This window comes from Podarcis gaigeae, assembly GCF_964106915.1.
Source record: "Podarcis gaigeae genome assembly, chromosome: 4".
NCBI classification, from domain to species: domain Eukaryota; kingdom Metazoa; phylum Chordata; class Lepidosauria; order Squamata; family Lacertidae; genus Podarcis; species Podarcis gaigeae.
In genome coordinates this window covers 39,942,110-39,963,712 of record NC_139677.1, presented here as the reverse complement: position 1 = coordinate 39,963,712, position 21,603 = coordinate 39,942,110, and the positions used below count along the sequence as shown (strand labels likewise).

Sequence of the window (21,603 nt, the reverse complement as noted above, 5' to 3'; positions counted from 1 at the left end):
TCAGTCATGGATTTTGTGTAATTCATTTGTTTCTTTTTCTTTTGTAGCTTTATGAACTCAAATCTGGCTGAGATTTGGGAGGAAAACATGAATTTATCATAGTTTTTTCCCCCTTCCAAATGACATGTTTGTGCTGGCAATTCTACAGGAAGCATAAAAGCAAATCATCCAGCCGAACTGCTTAGCACAAAAAGCTCTGCTCATGCCAGTGATGTTGGGCTTCCATGTTTAGCACCTAAGGATTTTCTAGCATAATTTAAGGCTGGGAAGTGTCCTCATTCTTCAGCAGCATAAAACATTAATGAATAAAGGTCTGCCTTTCTTTCATAGAACACCTATGTTTGGTGGTGCTGGTTGTTTTTAGCACAATAGCTCTTCTTCGACAGCATGTCCTCTTTCTCTGTCCTTTATCCAAGAATTCTGAGATGTGTGTATGTGTAATGAGACATCATTAGAATGGTTAACGCGAATGGGAAAATTGTCCTTCAGTTCCAAGCAAGTTTCTACCATGGCAGAAACATCTGGGAGAGAGCAAGAAAGAGGAAAATTCAAATACAGTGGTGCCTCGGGTTAAGAACTTAATTCTTTCTGGAGGTACGTTCTTAACCTGAAACTGTTCTTAACCTGAGGTACCACTTTAGCTAATGGGGCCTCCTGACGCTCCCGTGCCACTGCTGCGTGATTTCTGTTCTCATCCTGAAGCATCTGTAACCTGAAGCATCTGTAACCTGAGGTACCACTGTAATCATTTTCTAGGAAGGCATGTTAGGCCATTCAGGACAATGAGGTGGTAGAGTTCTGATGGTAGACGGAGCTAGTAGAAGGTGGCATTTTTAAATTCTCACTTGTGTAAAAATATACCTGCAAGTAGAAAACTAGCACATTTGGGGGAAATGATCAGCTCAAGGTTGTGTTACGAGTTCCAACTCTACAATTATACGATTTTATGATTTCCACTTTTGGGGAGTTTTTATGTAAGGGCATATTAAAAAGTTGGGATAGACAACCATCCATCCACCAACCTGAAAAGGTTTAGTTAGCGCTATATACAAGATCTCAGATAAATATTGAAAATATATTTCCTTTTGTCTCCCCAAATATCTATTGGGGGCTAGGAACAGGGGGAAACAAGTGCCATTCTGTCGCAACATATTTTGTAATTGTGTTTTGTTTTGCTTTTCCATGGTAGAGCATTCAAAAACAGCTGTTTTCTACTGCAGCCTCAAATGGTACATTCTACTAGAGGAACTTTTTCTATCACCATATTCTGCTGAGTGTGCAGATGGCTGTCCCATCTTTATACACCAAATACGTCGATTTCAGATCCTCCATCTCCGTTATGATTTGATCCTAGAATGTCCTGTTTTTCCTTAGAACTTACATATTTTCATGGGAGAAATGTTGGAAGATATGCAATTTTGTTATATTTGTAATGGGGAGATTCAGCACAACCCAACATTTCTCTGTTCCTTGGAATAGCAGTAGTTTTACAGGTTGATCACAGATGCCTAGTTTGTTTGCCAACAACAGTTCCTTAACTTTTCTGTTTGATACCGAGATTTGGCAAGGAGAACCAGAAAGAAATAATTCAGTTCTATATATAAGAGCTCAGGGTGAAGGGGAGATCTTCTGTTCCGATCCTGCTGTTTGTTATTATTTTTGTTTTGGAACTTAGCTGTGTCTCCTATATATATCTGAATAAAGGACACCCTAAAATCGTCTTCATTCTTCAAACCATTATTGTGCTTGGGTTTGTGATGAAGTTGATTTTATTTTGACATTAAGAAAACAGATACAAAGCAATGTTAATTTCTGAAAGAAGAAAAGCTTCACAGCTCCTTCCCCCTTGACTAATCAAAGGTATGTGTTCTATTTTCTGGGCAGTTCTCTTTCTAGCATTGCTTGATTTGATTTGATTTGATTTCTTCTATTTACATGCCGCTTTTCATTCAAATGAATCCCAAAGCGAATTACAAACAATAAATAACAATAATAGAACATCACAAATTACAGCATAAGTCATGTGAAATAATTAACAAACCATAAATAAAACAATTACAATCTATAAAATCACTGTTAGGCTAAAACAAGCTAAACATCACAATTACAGTAAAATTACAGTAAAATACAATTAACAAATCAGTGTGGCATTTATAATCTATAAAGCAATATTAACAACAGAATAGCAACTAAAAAAATAAGCTGAGCACTGTTAAGGTCGTACACACACACACACACACACACACACACACACACACACCCTGCACATCTTGCAGTCTATTCAGTTAATTAAAATACACATAATGCATGTTGTTAAGCCAGTTTAGCCAGATGTTGTGCCAGCTGAGGTCCCCTAGTAGTGAGTGGGCCATGGTGTAGACAGTGGGGCAGAGGGATGCGGGTGGCGCTGCAGTCTAAACCACTGAACCTCTTGGGCTTGCCGATTGGAAGGTCGGCAGTTCGAATCCCTGCGACGGGGTGAGCTCCCATTGTTCTGTCCCAGCTCCTGCCAACCTAGCAGTTTGAAAGCACGCCAATGCAAGTAAATAGTTACCTCTGCGGCAGGAAGGTAAACGGCGTTTCTAGGCGCTCTGGCTTCCGTCACGGTGTTCTGTTGCACCATTACTGGTTTAGTCATGCTGGCCACATCACCCAGAAAGCTGTCTGTGGACAAACGCTGGCTCCCTCGGCCTGAAAGCGAGATGAGTGCCGCAACCCCATAGTCATCTTTGACTGGACTTAACTGTCCAGGGGTCCTTTACCTTTACCATTTTCCCTTAGACAGTGGGGCTCACATACTTCACCTTGCTAGTGGTAAGCTGGATGTGGAATCCTGGTAGCAGAGAGATTGTTTCGCTTGCTGCATTTCAAGTAAAATTTAACCATCACTTTACACACATAGCCAGTGCACCAATGAGGCAACGTGAAGCCTTGGGCGGCATGCTCCACCGGGTCAGGATATCCCAAATCCCTCTCCTGATGCACTGCTGCTTCCCCTTTCTAGCCTTGGTGATGCAGTGGCTTCCAAATCAGCTTGGTGTAAGTCGAAGCCGGCGAGAGCAACAACACTGCATCATGGAATGCCCCCTTTTTTGCCAAGACTCTCATCAAAAACGGGGTGTTCTTGCAGAGCAGCTGCATTGCTTCTAGTCTTCTCCCGCACCACTGGGATGTGGACACAAACCAAAAGGTCTCAGGCCAGCCCTGTTTCCTCATCAGCACAAGTTGATGTGTATCAGAATCACCTGCTGTATGTCCATACGAACAGGTGGTGACTATGAGGCATTGTCTTCACCTGATAGAATTGCCTGGCTGGTTTTCCCCCACTGTCTCCAACTGTGGAAATCTGAAAGCAAAGGAAAGCTTCTCAAATGTACACATCTAGGATTGAATAAGGATCCCATGCTCAAGTAGGGTTGAAGCTGGCTTGCATAAAACCACATCATTGCACAGTAATTATACAGGATAGCTCTAAATTCCGGATAACGTCACGTGTGCATGGATTCAAAAACGAGCAGTGGGAGCGCACTGGAACAGTAAGCAGTAATGTGAACACAACTTCTGTTTCATGCTATTCTAAAGGACACTTCTATTTTATAATTCCCAGTTCATTTTTCTGTCTTTGGGGGCTTTTTGATTGGGTGGGGGGGATAGAGAGAGAGAGAACTACATGTGCTCCTCGTTTTAAATATTATGCAGAGAGAACTGTTATATATGCTTCTGGTTCGGTTAACGTAAGGTTGCATGTCAAATGCCTAAATGTAACAAATTAATAAAAAATAAGGTGGTGATACTGCTCCACAGGATGTGAAAGTATTTCAGACTTTGGAGATATTTCTACCAATGTATTGCATGTATGACTCTCAGGTGTCTACAGGGTTCTTACTCCCTTCAGGGTGCTAGGCTTCGCCCTCCTTGCATTGTGTCTACATACTTTTCTTTGTGTTGCCGCTACCAAAATTAGTGGGTGTTTGGAGACTAGAGCAGGCCCACACAGAGCCAATGTGGTGTAGTGGTTAAGAGCTGTAGTCTTGTAATCTGGGGAACCGGGTTCGCGTCTCCGCTCCTCCACATGCAGCTGCTGGGTGACCTTGGGCTAGTCACACTTCTCTGAAGTCTCTCAGCCCCACGCACCTCACAGAGTGTTCGTTGTGGGGGAGAAAGGGAAAGGAGAATGTTAGCCACTTTGAGGGGAGTGAAAGGCGGGATATCAAATCCAAACTCTTCTTCTTCTCTACCTAATTTGTTGCTTGGTGCATCAAATATTGGTGGAAGGAAGGAAAATATTTTTAGATGTGCATGTTTTAATGGCATCAAAGTAAGTATGATCTTTTAAGAAACACAAATATTAAGAAATTCTGCTGTCGGTTGTTAGAAACTATTGGGTAGAAAATGCGTAGAGTGGAATGGAAAACATTTCAGGTCTCGCTGCCATGAATGTTTACTGAATCTTTGCTATTGAACTCAGATGGCTCAGGAATAAGCCTTTTTTGCAGTATAATGTACTATGAGGTACCCGGGGTGGGGTGAGGGCTGCCATTATGGTAAACAATGCTGCAATTGTTATACTATTTCCCATCATGAAAAGCGGAGGAGCTAAAATGTCATCCTCCCCACCCTCCGGGCTAGCTTTGAATGCCTAGAATGGATATAAAAACCCTTTCATATTTTTTTATTTGGCAACCTGCAAGCTGTCGCAGCATATGTATTTGCTGGCAAAGGCAGGTTTTGCTCGGTGTAGCGAGGTAAAACATGAGCCTTTCATGTCTGCAGACTTGGCAGGGGATGAACAACTGGAGCTTGTCTGCTTGTTTCAGATCAGCGGCTGGTGTATAATAGGTGACTTCACAAAAGCACCTTTGCAGTTTGGCAGCCTGGTGTGTCCTGCTTTTAAATGGGTGAACTGTTCATTGGCTTGTGGAAAGCTTTCTTGCTGGTCTGTATCAGGCCAGGGGTATTTTCACGTGTCTCAAAATGCAGCTTAAGATTGTCTCACTCCTGGCATTGTTGGTGCTGGACTGGTGGTCTTAAATAATATACATGCAGTTGAGTGGAGGGCAAGTGTGTAAAACCTGACTTTCCCAAAGCAAATATGGCTACCCATCTCCCAAGAACAAGAACAGTTTCCTGCTTAGGTGCACCCCAAATTCAATCTCAGTAAGCCATTGATGAATTTGAGATTGAATTTGGCATGTGTTTCATAGAATCATAACAGTTGGAAGTGGCCGTGAGGATCTAGTCCAGCCCCCTGCAATGCAGGAATCCTTTGCTCAGTGCAGGGCTCAAACCCACAACCCAGAGATTGAGAGTCTCATGCCAACTGAGCTATCCCTCAGGGTAATTGGTATAATTCAGAGCCACTTTATACAATATGAGCTAAGGGCACTAATCTGTGTACATGCTGCAAGTGGTGATTTAGCATTAGTAACCTCAAGCCTTGATTTTTGCAATGTGCTCTACATGGACTCGCCCTGGTCTGGAGGTGCCAGTTGGTGCAAAACTCTGTGCCTGGATTGTTGATATGGACAGACTATTGACAGTGCTCAAAATTTGCACTGTTTGCCCATACGTTACTGGGCCAGCTCCAAAGTTTTGCATTAATTTACAAGGCTATTAACAACTTGGGTCTAGGATACCTCAGGGACTAATATCCCTTTGGTATATATAGTCAGCATTAGCACATTTTTATTGATTATCGGAAGACACTGCACAGTACTGTAGAAGCCTATGGGATCTTATTTAAAGAAACATGAAGGCACTCTGCACTACCTTCCTGAATGCTCAGGCAATGCAATAAATGAATTAACATTCAGGAAAAACATTATTATAGGGATAAAAAGAAAGGATAGTATTCTGTTTTAATGTATTCAGATTTGTCAGTCTGTAGATTGGGTGAATCTTGTTATTATGTTAAAGGAATGTGATCTGCTTTACCAGAAACACAATGGATTTCTGCTTTTCCCCATCAGGAAATTTGTTGTTTTTTAGTCGTTTAGTCATGCCCAACTCTTCATGACCCCATTGACCAGAGCACGCCAGGCACTCCTGTCTTCCACTACCTCCCGCACTTTGGTCAAACTCATGCTGGTAGCTTCAAGAACACTGTCCAACCATCTCGTCCTCTGTCGTCCGCTTCTCATTGTCCCCACAATTTCCCCCAGCATCAGGGTCTTTTCCAGGGAGTCTTCTCTTCTCATGAGGTGGCCAAAGTATTGGAGCCTCAGCTTCACGATCTGTCCTTCCAGTGAGCACTCAGGGCTGATTTCCTTAAGAATGGAGAGGTCTGAGTCCATGGGGCTCTCAAGAGTCTCCTCCAGCACCATAATTCAAAAGCTTCAATTCTTCGGCAATCAGCCTTCTTGATGGTCCAGCTCTCACTTCCATACATCACTACTGGGAAAACCATAGCTTTTACTATACGGACCTTTGTTGGCAAGGTGATGTCTCTGCTTTTTAAGATGCTGTCTAGATTTGTCAACACTTTTCTCCCAAGAAGCAGGCGGTTTTTAATTTCGACTTTTAATCAGGAAATACTGCAGACTAAATCTTGATAATAGATCACATGAAAAATAGCCATTAACATTAAAGTGTTAAGACTCAGGGAACACATTTCATCAATAGCAGTTCATCCTCTAAACTTACTTTCAAGCTTTCTGGGCTTGGTACACTACTTATAGGAGATTTCTGAGAATATATGATGTTTTCCAAAGAAATTATTAGCCAATCATTGCAGACATGAGAAGTCTTAAGACAGATTTGAGTGGCAGTCAGGATTCTTGCTTTTAATGAGTAAATGTTTGCAGTTTGAAAAATATAATCAGTTACATTTATTTACCTTATCCTTCTGTTTTGAATTAACCTCTTCCATGTCTGTTATCACTTTGGTATCTCAGCCTCACATTGTAGAGTACTCCTCCATGTTCAGCTGAGAGAGCAGTTAACAGGGTGATCCTGTTTATTTCTGTTCTAAAATAAGTACACTTTGCCATAGACCTCCTATTATCAGTTCCTCTTGTCCCTTGGTCATTTTTCTTGCTTTACTGAATCACAACCAATGGCTTAAATGTATCTTACTACCTCATATTTGTGTTTCATGGCAAGACTTAACCCTGAAATATAATAAAAAGCAGAGCATACACACATATATATGGTGGGCTAAATTCAAGTAGCCTTCAGCCTGAGATCTCTTGTGCTGTAGACTTGCCTGTCTATCTCTGAAGACTGATGTTAAGTCTTGATGAAATAAAGAGATAAAACAGAATGTGTACACAAGCTCAAATAAGCCCACTTAGTTCTTCTCTTGTACAAACATTGTCCATTGCATGTGTGTCAAGAGCTTGGAAGTACATACGATTCACAATTATCCTGTTAGATTGACTGAAGCATAAAGAGGTCACTTCACTTGCAAAGGGACCGGGGGATTCTGTGGTTTAATTCTGCCAAGCAGCTACGCTGAATGACCTTTATATTTTACATAGAAGTTAGTTACTCATTATAGAAGTTAAGTGCTGAGATAATTAGCAATATATGCAGACAGAAAAAAATGTGTTCGAAAGGCACATATGTACTAGTTCACATGCCATATCCTTTTAACTTTCTAGTGGTGTAATTATTATTCTCTGTAGGGTACAACTAATTTAACACATAATTATGTAAAACAAATTAAATGCTTTGTATCCAGGCTTTGCAGTCAAAACTTTTCCTTGCCTCAAGCTCAGCTGGTTGTAATCTGCGGAACTGAGATTGCTAGAACCGTGCTTCTGCTGAAGTGGTTCAATGTAAGACAGGCTATTTGTTTTACTAAGGGGAGAATTTCTCCCTCTTGCCTTTTGTTTTCATTCTGCAGTACAATTGGATCAAGACTATAGGCCACCATGTGACTTTGGGTTCATAATCTTAACAAACAGTCACTACATCCATGTGGAGAACTGTCTGAATTTAAAGCTACCTTCATAATACCATTCTGTAGGTATGGTAAGATCTACAGATGAACAGCTCCTCTGAATGCAGTGGCTTCTGGGCATCTGAAATGACACTCTCCCTCCTGAAGGAGCAGAGTTAAATATGATTGGCAAGCCCAGTCCTTCACTAAGCCACTTCATCTCCTGCTCAGTGTTCTTCATCCTACCCTTGTATTTTTGCACATAAAGGCTAGTTTGCATATGCTTATAATTAGACTGTGTATAATTTCAGTGCATCTGTTTGCATTTACTGTAGTGGTCTAGCCTGAAGTGTTGGGAGATGAGAAGAAGCAGTTGCTGCTCATCTCTGAGAAGCTACAATTACAGCAAGTTTATGTCAAAATGTGGCCACTTAGCTATGCTGCTTGTGGTGGGTTGCTTCCTCTCGTCTGGAATGCTGTTATCTTAGATATTGTATTTGCAATGCTGTCTTGTGAAACTTACATCATAGTCTCAAAGTGTCGTTTGCTGCAGCATTGCAGAAGTTCAGAACACATGTCGACCAAGACGTGATTCACTTCTGTGGTTGGAAATGTCATAGAACCACTTCGCTTTGGACAAAATACATACTGGCCAAGTTCAGATGAAACAATAGTTGGATGTTTTGAAAATGAGCCACAGTGAAACTCAGGCTCCTGTTCTTTGACATGGGCATGAGTAGGAGTTTGGAAACTCCATTTTCATTTTAGATGAACTGCAAACCACAGTTTGTTAGGTTCCGATGACCCAGCAAACTGTGAATAATGTAAAACACAAGCAAATTTCTGAATTCCTATTTACAACTGTGCCTGAAAAAGGAGGGAGCAACCCAAGAATTGCTATATCTCATTTTCAAATGCTAAACTCTGGTTTAGGCATGATATCTGAACCAACCCATTGATTTGAATCTAGATTAGAGTAAAATGGATTAGGCAACATGGGTATGGGAGCTAGCCACAACAAGATCCGTAACACATTGTGGATTTAATGTAATTTGACAGGATAAGGTTTGGTCTATATTTTGTTAAGTATGCTGGAAAGTATATGCTAATAGGCATCACTTAGGTTCAATTTGAAACCAGTGGGTCTTACTTTTAGTAATGTATTTACAACAGGAATATAATTTCAGAGACAGGCTCATGCTGATACTCTGAAATATTAGTTAGGTTCATGTTAACATTCTGAAAGAAACACAAATCTTTTCCCCCCCCAATCATTTTCTATAATCTATCTTGCCTAACTACAAGACACTTTACACATTACATAGAATGAAGCACAACACTGAGGTGGTAAATTATGCAGTGAAAAACCTTTTCACTTCTCACTTCAGGCTGCAAAAGGAAGATCATATTTTTGAATGCTCCTCCATTTGTACAAGAAAGCTCCCTTTGTTTGCTCAGACAGATTTTGCACAGCACCCCCTCTGATGTGATAGCTTTCTACTGCAGAGTATGTTTACATTGAAACAACCTCCCACTTCACTCTTCTGCCTCATTCTGTGTAACATATAGATTAGCTCAAATTAAAACAAAGGACAAATCTATTCTAATGGGAGGATTAGACTGGCTGCGCCATCACTGCATCTGAAACCTTTCCAGCTCATGCTGGCCAGGCCAGAGGATGCGAGAGGCAGGTGTATTTTTTGCCACCTACTGTTTGCAACAACTCCATTCCCACCATGGGGGGGGGGTCTTAGGCCCTCCACTGTGGCGAAGTGTCCCCTGAAGTGCCCCCTCCGTTGTGGTGAAGGCGGTCTTTTAGGCTGGCAGAGAGGGGCCTGCCTACATGCTGTCCTAACCACCCAGTCATCAACATGGGGTGGGGAGGGGTGGGAGGAGCTAGTTTGGCAACAGGCCTAAATGCCAAAATTGGATGTGTATAGTCTTATCAAACCTGGAACCAGTGTCAAGACTAAGTCAGGCTACTCGGCATTAGTGTCTTTCGTAATCTTTTCCCATTTCCTTTGTGACTTCTACCTGTAAAACACTACCAGTAATTAAAGGTATAGTTATTTTCACCCTTCTTTAAGCCCTATAAAATTTTATTCAACTATTTAATGCTTTCACAATTTTTTTTTAAACTCCCATTTGCAAACTAGTCATTTTGTAGTACTCAAAGCTGCAGTGATTTGGGGCCTCCCATATTAGATTACGTTGCTAGGGGTTAAAATATATGATGCCTGTGAAACATGTATCTGTGATAAATAAGTAAATAAATTCATAGGAAGTCTCAGGGGCACAGTTTTGATCTTCTTGAGAGATCTGCCTCTTAACTACTTCCCAACGATGACAAATCTGCTCTAGGTCAAAGACCTTAGATGTTTTGTGATAGAACAGGAGCAAAGAAGTGTGCGCTAGTAGCTGAAAAGTGAACAAATGTAGCATTGCTCTTTGATTTTCAGTGTCAGAGTTCAAAGGAAGAAAGGAAAGGAAAACAACCCATATGCCTTTCTCAAAGTGTTTACAAGATTTGTTATTCTTGCTTAATAGCTTTAGTGTTGACACTGTTTCCTCAACTTAAGAATGCTGATGATAGGTAGCTGGATATTGCAGATCATACATGGCAGTTGTCAATACTTCTGTCGCTTTCTAAGAGTCATCTAACCATAATAAATCAAACTTGCACCTTTTCTAAAAATGGAACCTAATAATACTGGTGTTGCATGGTCTCATTCCAGAAGGGTAATATGCTATGTCACATGCTCAATCCATTTATGTTATCTTAGCATCAGTTTTAGACTTTGCTTCTTTCTTTCTTTCCATGTTCACAAGCATTATGTTGTTTAGACACTTCAAAAATACTATTTAGACGCTAATATAAATACTAGCACAGCACCGATTTAATAATGAGACTGTGCAACTCCAATGAGTAGGTCATATATTAAAGACAATACGAGGACCTACATATTCCAGTCATTCAGTCTTAAAAATAGTACTCTGTGCCAAGCTATTAAAATTCCAAATCTGATTTTAGTCTTATGCAACTGAACCAGATGTTGCATACACAACTGTCCACTGTTAGACATCTAACATTTGAACTATTTGTCCACAGTGCACATCTGCTGCACTTGATTAGACAATCCTATAAGCTTGTTTCATGCTGTCGGCTTCTTGCAGGCTGCTGATGGCCAAACATTTAGTTACATCTATGAGTCCTGAAGCCCGAACAAGTGGTATATAGACACAAATATAAGAAGCATTTGGCATTGTTAATGATTATGCACTGGTTATAAAGCAGACCATATAATCATAATAGTGATGGAGAACACAGTGTCCTTAAATTGCAAGGGCAGCAAGAACTAGATAATATTCTTGGTGTAGTACTTGCTTTTCTATAGAACTGATCTAAATAAAAATAAAAATTTGAAATCAATTATTCCTTCAGCTTCAGAGGCTTTCAATCAAATGTTTGTATGATTTTGGATAAAACTTGTTTGTCTTTTGCAGAGAGATTCTGCAAATACAAAAACCAATCCTTTTTAACCAGCCTTTTTGTATCACCTCCCTAGTTTTGTATTCACATGCACCAATATAAATTACAGTTTCCATCTCTTTTCCATGCAAACTGTGTTTTATAACAAATGGAAATACTGTGTTCTCAGTGTTGTAGGGATGGGGGACTGTGGTCCTCCAGATGTTTGTTTATTTTCTTACCTTTATATCCCATTTTTCTTTCATCATGGAACCTAAGAAAATGCAGGTGTGGTTCCAGGTGGTCAGCCACCTGTGGAGCAGGTTCTTGGTCATGCCAGCAGGTGCTGATGGATGTTGGAGCCCAACAACATCTTGAGATTCCCTATCCCTAATATAGAGAACTACTGCATTTCTTTCAAGCCATTTGAACATTTTTATTCATTGCACAATGCAGTTTATTTGCCTAATTGGTATCTGGTTTTGAATGAAGGAATCTAACCAATTCATACACAACTAATTCCTAAATCTTAACTGATTATTGATAAGCATCATGTACAACGAGGTAGGCAGATAAATCGGGATCTGATGGTAGATCTCTGGGCTCTTTGAATTGGAACCACGTGGATTTCTGAGTCCCAATTGAAATGGAGAAAGCAGGGCATGTGGGGGAAGGTAACCAAGACTGGCTTTTGTGTGAAAGGAATGCATGCCCCATTCAGTTCTGATATTGAAAGCTAATTCCTGGGTTTGGAATTATTTAATTCTTTTGGACTATGCTCCAGTTTGCAGATTGCGCACCTCTAGTGCAAAGCAAAATAGGTCTCACAGGTCTGACGTCCCTGTTCTGTTTCCCAATGAACATAAGGTCTTTATTTTGTAAATATGTGCTGAAAACTCCATAGTGTAGTCACTGGAACCTGTAGCACTGGATCAGAACCCAGTACTACCATTGCTCATTCTGTATTTGTAGTGTGCTTATAATACATGAAAAGTCACCTGAATATTTTTTTTAATGTACTAATTATTATTTTTTTAAAAAAATAGCTTCTGGCTGGCTTGTACCAGGACTCCTTTTCCTTCTCTGCAAAACCACAGTACCTTCCAGTATATGTGTATGTAGATATATATTTCTTTTAGAAACACAATTAAATACAGAAAAACACTAGGAAGGGAAATAATAAATATTGGGGCACATGCACAGCTGTCTTGCAGAATTCACTGGAGTATATGCTACTTAGGCTTTCTTGGCTGCTCTTCATGCTTGTCACAATATTACATTATTTGATTTGTGTACGGCCCAAGGGAAATGAGGGAAGTTGGTGTATTTTAATCGCAAGTATGTAATATTATGTATAGAGTGACTTAAGAGTGAGTTTTCTCCCATTTTTGAAGTTGGGTAAACACATGGTTTTATATACCAGCTTTCCAAAGAGACTGCAGAAATGCAGTGGCTCTGAAAACAATCTTTTTACCTGCTTCTGCAAAAGCCCCTTTCCATTAGTGATGTGTGAAGTTAAGAGGTTCAGATACAAATGCAGATTGCTTGATTAAACTCCGACTTCTGTGAAGTTTCCATTGCAAACTGCCTTGTAATACCCCAGTTTGTAATTCTAGCTATAATGAGAGGCACACAAAAAGGAACAAAAAAAGATTAAGGTATTCCTGATCACTTGGTATCAAGGAACCAGATGATAATTGTGCCTTAGTGCTGTTAAAAAATCTTCTGAAGTACCTGCGTCTTCAGACCGCCGCACGCTTAAGAATTCATGGTTTTATCACTGTACAGCTGGATTTCTAAGACACTCTGCAGGTGAAACTTCCCTCAGGACTAATGTTGAGGACTGAAGCTGGTAGAAAGTGCTATAGGTCATTTGCTGGGAGGTATTTTTCCTCCCACACCACCTCAGCCATGAATATATTGCACATGTATTGAGTGAATTACACTCACTGCCTTTTTAGCTATCAGAAGCAATCTTAAGTTTTTAGTGGTAGCATGTGAGGGCATGAAAGGCTTGTGTGGCCACTTACGCAGAGGAAATGTATCACCAAAAAAGAGAGAGCCAGTATTTCTGTAAAATATGCATCTGCTAATTTATATATATAGATTTACAAATGATTACAATACAGTATGTCTCACCATTGTGCGGAAGACTGTAAACAAGTAAACATGTACTTGCTTAATTTGCTAACTGCTGGTGGGCAATGTCAAAGCTCTTCATCTCCCTTTTGAGAGTTATTCATCTTTAAACCAAACTGGACACTCCTCCTTCACTCCAGACATATTCAAATAGAGAATTCTCACCTGCAAAACAGGACACATATGGACATGTGGGGCCCATGGATATGTGGGGCCCAGGTACTTGGATCGGCATCTTTCACACACACACCCCACGTTACAAAGAAGTTAGGTACCACTTCTCTTTGTTAGAACCCCAATTCAGGAAATAGATAATTCTTGTACATCTTCTCCCAAATGCAAAGATTGCATTAGCCTTTGGACAAAGTTGACATTTCTTCAGAATTATTCTGCTTCTCCTTAATTTGCTGGTAGTGACAAATTACCCCCTATAAATAGATGTATAAATATATATATGAATAGCCATCTTTGTTTATATGAAGCATTATATGAAAACACTAAAGAATGAATCACTGGAGGTTATGCAGGATTATTGAGGGTCTTTACTACCGGGGGGGGGGGTAAGGATAGAGGGGCCACCCCACAAAACCTTCCATTAATAAGCTTGCAGCTGTGCCCTTCCCTCATCATGCTGAAATATCTCCTCAACAACAGAATGAGTATACTTGCACTAAACCTAAGACCACAAGGTGAGGTTTAGATTGTGTTTGCTGAAGGAAAGAAAGTGCATCTTGGGCCTCCTTGGCCAACACATAGAGCATTCTGGGAATGTAAGAACATAGGAAGTCCCGTCTAGTCTAGCATTCTGTTCTCACAAAGACCAGCCAGGTGCTTGTAAGGTATGCTTAAACAGAACAAGAGTTCAATATCCCTCTGTCCCACACCTGTTTCCCACAACTTGTATTCAGAGTCATGTGGCCTATAATACTGGAGGTAATAGCCTCCAAAATTTATTCAATGAAAATAGGGACGTTCCATTCCATAAAGATAATTTTATTAATACCCCTCATATATTTTATTAATATCCCACATATCTTACTGAGTTGCCCCAGCACTCTGGGCAGCTTCCAACATATATAAAAACATAATAAAACATTTTAAAAACTTCCCTATACAGGATTGCCCTCAGACGACTCAGGGATTGGATAACTCCATACCGTCCAATATTTCTTCAATGAAAATAGTTTACTGAGGAAAAGCAGAACATTCCAGAATCAATTCAGAAACAGGGACGGCTTCTCTAAATCAGGGACGTCCCTAGAAAATAGGGACACTTGGAGGGTCTGCCACTGATTCCCTGATCCTGTGTGAATTTGTTTCGTTCTCTTTTTAAGCCCTCTAAGTTAGTGGCCATCCCCACCTCTGGTAGGAAAGAAATTCCCACCTCCCTGACTCTCCCAAGGCATGATGGCAGCCTCCCTAGGGTATTTCTGAAGCTTCAGAATGATAGGTCTTTTTCAGGCAAAAAATGGGGGTTTTCCTCTTCCCCCTCAGAAGGATCCTGTGTGGAATCCAAGGATATGTGTCTTTGAATCCAAGGATATGTGCCTTGGGATCCCAGTTCCTTTCTCCATTCACTGTTTTGGTGGCAATGAGGAAGGCTCAGAGAATCTTAGCTGCTGAATCTTAGGTTTCACTTCTTCCTTTCTGCCCAACCCCACTTTGGTGAATTAATAACCTCACTTTATTAAAAGGAAAATTATCCTCAGTGAATTTTTCTGTCCTCTTTGTATGTATATATAGTTAAGTCTTTATTCCCCAATCGACAAAAAAGGGATGCTTTCGAGAGTGTGAGAAGTCATACTAAAAGGCTACAGCATCACAGATTGTGCAGTCTCACTGTATATATCATAATCATTCAAATAAGGCTTCTGGAGTTGGACAGCAATTAATTTGTAGTGAAGCAGGGGCTTTTTTTCCTTAGCATATGTGTGTTATCGGGCTTTAAGTGGAACTTCAATTCCCTATTGTCTGTCTGAGCTTAGGAAGATTATAAGGTTGGATCCAGAATTAGTCAAGTTTAGAACAGACCCATTTATTTAAATCAGTAGGAATGAATATGTCAGTACCAATGGGGTCAGATAGAAGTTGCCTAAATGTGACATGCATGTCAGAGACATCCCAATGGAGTGTTTTTGTTCAGGGCACTTGCCAGATCCATGAATTGCAATGTTGAGGCAGACAAAATTTTAGGTGCTCTGATGGTTCCTAGATTCTGCTGATGCTTTTAAGAATAGTAGAGGAAAAGTACTTTGTTAAAATCTGTTTAGCCTTCCAGCATCTTCCTCAAACACCTGTGCCAGTTTAACTGCCCCTGGAATGCCACACTATGGCTTAAACTTTAAAAACGGTGTGATTAAATTTTAGCTACCACATAGGCAATTCGTTCATCACCTAAAAGGCATTAATTATATGTTGCATAAATAATGTAGGCCGGTCTATACAGCTAATTTTTAGCAATGATTATATTTAAAACTTTTCTCTGTGCCTATTGATTTGTAGTGATTTCACACTTTTCTTCTAGATGGACAACATATTTGTCTTCTCTGAGTTATGTGGGTATTAACCTGTGTTAGAATCTGACTGTGTAGGGTAGGATAATGAATGTATATTACTTGTTACGGATGAATTAACTGATGGGGGAATTGTATATGTGATTAAGGAGGCAGAGGACCAATGAAATAGGCAAAAAGCCTGAGGACAGTTCAAAATTGCTGTCTGGTTTTTCTCTGTTGAGGTCAAGGATCAGAGAAATAACTGTTTTGGGTAGGGGAAAGACATTAAGCAGAAACAGTCTTTTTTTGATGAAGATAATGTAACTTTAAAGAACTTATAAAGCATGCTAGAAACGTCCAGGAAAAGAATTCTGTGTTCTGCTCATGGCTTAATCTCTTCATCTCCTCTGCTACTCTTGAATTTTACATGTAAGTAGAATCAGGAGAATAGAATCAGGAGAACAGAATATGTATTAATTTAAACAGAAAACATTAAATGATAAAAGCATTGAGACTGAAGGTTCTTTTGCATTACATTTTAAATTTTAAAAAACTAGTCCTGGCCAATTAATCCACTCCATGGTTTCTTACTGTGTTTTTCCTTTGAACTGCCAAGGCATCTTCTATTATTAGCCATATCAATATCAACAGTGTTATTGTCCCTCAGCATCTCTAATATTAAGCTTTAGGCATTTGAGGCTTGGCCTAAATTGACCCACTGCAAATATAGCTGTTCCGTAAAAGAATGACTACAGAGAGAGCCAAAATCCTTCAGAATTATACATCTCCAGGCCCAATAGTCACCGTCAAAGGGCTTGATTAAAATATAATAAGTTTTACAAAACATTTGTTCACCTAGTCACTCTATTCCTTGGTAGCCACCCTTCTTATCTCTGAAGCAGGGCCTAATTTAGTTTCTCTGTCCTATGAATCTCACATATAAAAATAGAAGATGCTGCAACAGAACATTTTAATCTTAATGGATTAAACAAAGAATCTATAAATGATGCCCAAAACTTTATATACATATTGAGGAAGGTATCGTTCAAAAATCTAGTGTGGGGTAGCCAATGTGACGCCTTCCATATGTTTGGATGACAACTCAATGAACTCCAGGTAGCAGGGTTTTCCAAACTTGGATCTCCAGCTGTTCTTGGACTACAGTTCCCATTATCCTTGACCACTGGTCAGGCTAGCTAGGGATGATGGGAGTTGTAGTGCAGAACAGCTGGAGACCCAAGTCTGGGAAACCCTGGTCTATGGTTAGAGATTATGAGTATTGTAATCCAACAGCATGTGGAGGCCGTGCAATTTTGGCTGTTCTTTATCTAGGTGTTTCACATGAGTATTATGAAGGAGACTTTGATAGTTAAGATGTGAACAAGTACTCAAGCAGAAGTCTTCAGGGCTGATTCACATTATATCAACTGAAGATAGGAACGGAAGTAATCTACGGTTGCTGATTTCCATTCTCATCACTCCTAAAATCCTTTTTCCTGAAATTTGGCTTGCTATTAATTGTTCCAGAGGTTTAGTAGTATATATGCTATAGCCTCCGAGTGGATGTTGGCAGCTGTGAAACAGTGGATCTGATTGTAAGCGTCCACATGGGTCTGCCAGATTGAGAGATGAGGTATTAAATAAATAAAATAGTAGATAAGAAATATAGAGAAGGTAACTTCTGCATCTAATAATCCCAGTCTCTTCCAGAACTAAGATAAATGCCTTTCTTTCTCCCCAAGGAAATGGTTTCTTCCAAGTAATTCTTTAGGAGTGAGGCAGGGAGCAACGGGATGGACAAAGAATAAGCAAAATTTCAAAATCTATATGTGAAGAATTCTAAAAATCATACTTTAAGAGGGAAGCAGGTGGCACTGTGGGTTAAACCACAGAGCCTAGGACTTGCCAATCAGAAGGTCGGCAGTTCAAATCCCCGCGACGGGGTGAGCTCCCGTTGCTCGGTCCCTGCTCCTGCCAACCTAGCAGTTCGAAAGCACCTCAGAGTCCAAGTAGATAAATAAGTACCGCTCCGGCGGGAAGGTCAACGGCGTTTTCGTGCACTGCTCTGGTTCGCCAGAAGCGGCTTAGTCATGCTGGCCACATGACCTGGAAGTTGTACGCCGGCTCCCTTGGCCAATAAAGCGAGATGAGCGCCACAACCCCAGAGTCGGTCACGACTGGACCTAATGGTCAGGGATCCCTTTACCTTTACCTAACAACAGAATTAACCATGACTAGGCAGTTAACTGCACCTCCATTGCTGATATGGCACAGTGGACTTGTTTGACACATCAGTGCACAAATCATTGAATGAAAACTATTCTTTATTTATTTATTTCATATTTGTTTCATAACATATACTGTTTGATTGTAAAAAAAATAAATCTCAAAGTGGTTTGCAAAAACAAAACCACACATTTACATATTATGAAAAATGGACAAGCAAATCATCAGTTAATAAAATATACAGAGTGATTATAAAACACACTGGACACCTGCTGTGGTGCAGACATCAAATAACTGCGCTAACAGATATATTTATTTACTTTTAGAAAAAGTATGCCAAACCTTTCAACACTTTATGACCGTATCTTGCTTTCTTCCACACACACTGCTTCTTTAGATTGTGGGTTAAGAGTTATGTCAGTGCAAAGCAGCACCTCAGTTGCAAGTACTATTTGATATGAGTCAAAAGAAAATCCAAATCTTCTCTCCAAAAGGGTAACAGAAAAAAGTACTAACAGTGCAATACACAGAGAGTATACCTAAAATGGAGCAAGAAACAAAAGAATTCTATTCTGCAAAAAAGGAGTAAATGCTAGCCAAAGAACTAGAGGAACATAAATGAATTTTTAAAAAAATTCTAGGAAAATGGGCGCTTGGGAGAAAGGAATTCCATTAGTAAAAGAAACAGATTAAATTACCGGTGATACAGCACTGAACTGAAAGGACACTGAACTCCTTTCAGTAGGGAAAAAATGTTGGGCGTGATGAGTATCATCCTTTTTCTTATTAGGAATTTAAAAAGCCCTCCTCTTATAATTTCATTTAACAAGGGAATGCTGCAAAAAGGTGGTCTAGCTGTCATATTAATCCAAATTAAATCTTTAAAAAATATTTTTAAAATTAGTACCGCATTATTCATTATTCCACAGATAGTTTAATTGCTTTTTTATTAATAAATTTTTAATGTTTTTAGCTAATTGTGTTTTATTTATTTTACTTTAATTGTGCTTAATTTTCATGAGCCGCCCGAAGTCTTGGTTTTGGGGGGGAAGGCAAGATATAAAGAACAGCAACAACTATTGCCCTGGGGTGGATATTTATGTTTTCTAGTATCATGTTCTAAGGGGAAGGGGAAATCTGAATCCAGCACCCAAGCAATCCAACAAAGCCATTTATTTTCATGTCTGAAAGGAATTAGACTAAGAACATCGAATGAAGGTCAGTGTTATGTAATGGTTAGAATACCAGACCAGAGAGTTGCCAGTAAACTAATCATTATCTCTCAGCCTAACCTACCTCGCCCTTATTGTGAGGATAAAAAGCGTAGAGGGTTATGATGCGGGGGGGGGGCTTAAATTATTGGGGGGGTAAGCACCGCCTTGCATAATCAATCACATGATTTGAATGGCAATGACCATCAGTTTTGGGAAGGCCCAGCTCCCTCAAATATTTTATGGCGGGGGGGGGGGGGGCAAAGATCCCTCGGCCAGTAGGAGTTGGCTCCTATGCTATGATGTATGAGTATGTAGTTCCTTGAAGAATAGGAGAACTTAAATGTAGAGGAGTAAGAAACCATTTTATGAGATATAACAGGATGTATACCACAAATTGCTATCAGCAGAATCGATATATCAAGGTTAATGGTACCTTCAGTATGATAACATTGAGCAAACATCTGAATTTAATATAATAAGTGAAATAAATGATCAACAAAGCATTCTTTAAAAAAGTCAAGTGTAAATCAAACATGATTTTTGTGGTGGGTTGTGTCTTTTTAATTGTGTGGTTTTGGCATTTAATCTATTTAATACTTTAGATTATCCTCAGTCCTTGGCAGATAAGCAGATATTATGCTTTCCTAAGGAAACATAATAAACACATTACGTTTTTAGCAGATTTTCCAGTGAACTTCAAAAATAAAAGTTTTCAAAGGTCTCTACCTCAAGGGCATTTATAAAATAAACAGGGATGTGGGAAGCCGCCATGTCATACCAGGCTAGAATATTTGTCCACCTGGCTCAATATTCTCTGCTCTGACTCCGGGCAGCTCTTTCATCACCTAGTGCCAGGGTCCCTTACAATGGCAAGCAGTGACGTACCCATTCATGTGCCCAGGTGAAAGCTAATAAGGATCATTGTGTATGCCTACTAATGATTCAGATGTGTAGGGAACATGTGGGGGGAGACAAGTGGAACTGTGCAGACTATTTCTGCTCCTGACCTATACATGCATTCATCTGGGAGTCTGGGAAGACCCTACATACCATCATAGGCCCTGGCTGTCTCAAGGTTTGGATCCCATGGATCCAAAGAGCCTGTATCCTGACTATGCCTAAAGGTAAAGGGACCCCTGACCGTTAGGTCCAGTCACGGACGACTCTGGGGTTGCGCCGCTCATCTCGCTTTATTGGCCGAGGGAGCCGGCGTACAGCTTCAAGGTTATGTGGCCAGCATGACTAAGCCACTTCTGGCAAACCAGAGCAGCACACAGAAACACCGTTTACCTTCCCACCAGAGTGGTACCTATTTATCTACTTGCACTTTGACGTGCTTTCGAACTGCTAGGTTAGCAGGAGCTGGAACCGAGCAACAGGAGCTCAGCCCGTCATGGGGTTTCAAACCACTGACCTTCTGACTGGCAAGCCCTAGGCTCTGTGGTTTAGACCACAGTGCCACCCGCGTCCCTTGAATATGCCTAAGCGATAGTCAAACTGAAATGCAGAGGTTGGAATTCTACAGCAAGCAGAATCCCACTCTCCACTCCATGTATTTATTATCCACAGATTTTTACCATCTGTGTACAGGGCAACGTATTTGACTAATTTGAAGTCAATAGAAGTGTTCCTTCTGTCAGTAACCTAGTTTAACCGTGTCTGGTGCCCAGTATTTTACACATTCTTGGCTAAAACTGAGTCCACTTATGTGCTACATCCAACAGTGCAACAGTGCCCAACTTTAGACTGATTTTCTGCGATTTTGGATGCTTTTCCATGTATGTACTGTATTTAATTATAGTTAAGAATGGTGCAAGATAATAAATCGCTCTTCTTTTTCATCTTTTTTCTTTTTAAACAGCAAAACTTGGAAAGTAATCTCACCAACCTTATCAAGAGAAATACTGAACTGGAAACACTTTTGGCGAAATTAATTCAAACTTGCCAACACGTGGAAGTGAGTATTTGCTTGTTTGTGTGCGTTTTAGTTACATATGTCATTTATGTGTTGAGTTTCAATGTTAAAATGCTACACAGAATTGGACCTAGTAGAATTTTGGTATTCTAGTTACAGAGCCATCAGGAAAATGCAACATTTCCTGTAACATTTTAATTTTAAAAGCCCACACAACCATGTTTACATGGGGGAGACCATGTTTAGGGAAGCTTTTAATGTTT

At 40.1% G+C, this 21,603-nt stretch overlaps 1 protein-coding gene across 5 annotated transcripts in view; it reads left to right on the top strand.

Moving 5' to 3' along the window:
* The window catches only part of MID1 (midline 1), a 268,171-nt gene that overhangs the window by 218,601 nt on the left and 27,967 nt on the right, over positions 1 to 21,603 (top strand). For all 5 annotated transcript variants that reach the window (XM_083734368.1, XM_083734369.1, XM_083734367.1 and 2 more), the window contains one exon: positions 21,287 to 21,382. In XM_083734368.1, the coding sequence (XP_083590494.1) occupies positions 21,287 to 21,382 (96 nt within the window). The remainder of the gene's footprint in view (positions 1 to 21,286; positions 21,383 to 21,603) is intronic.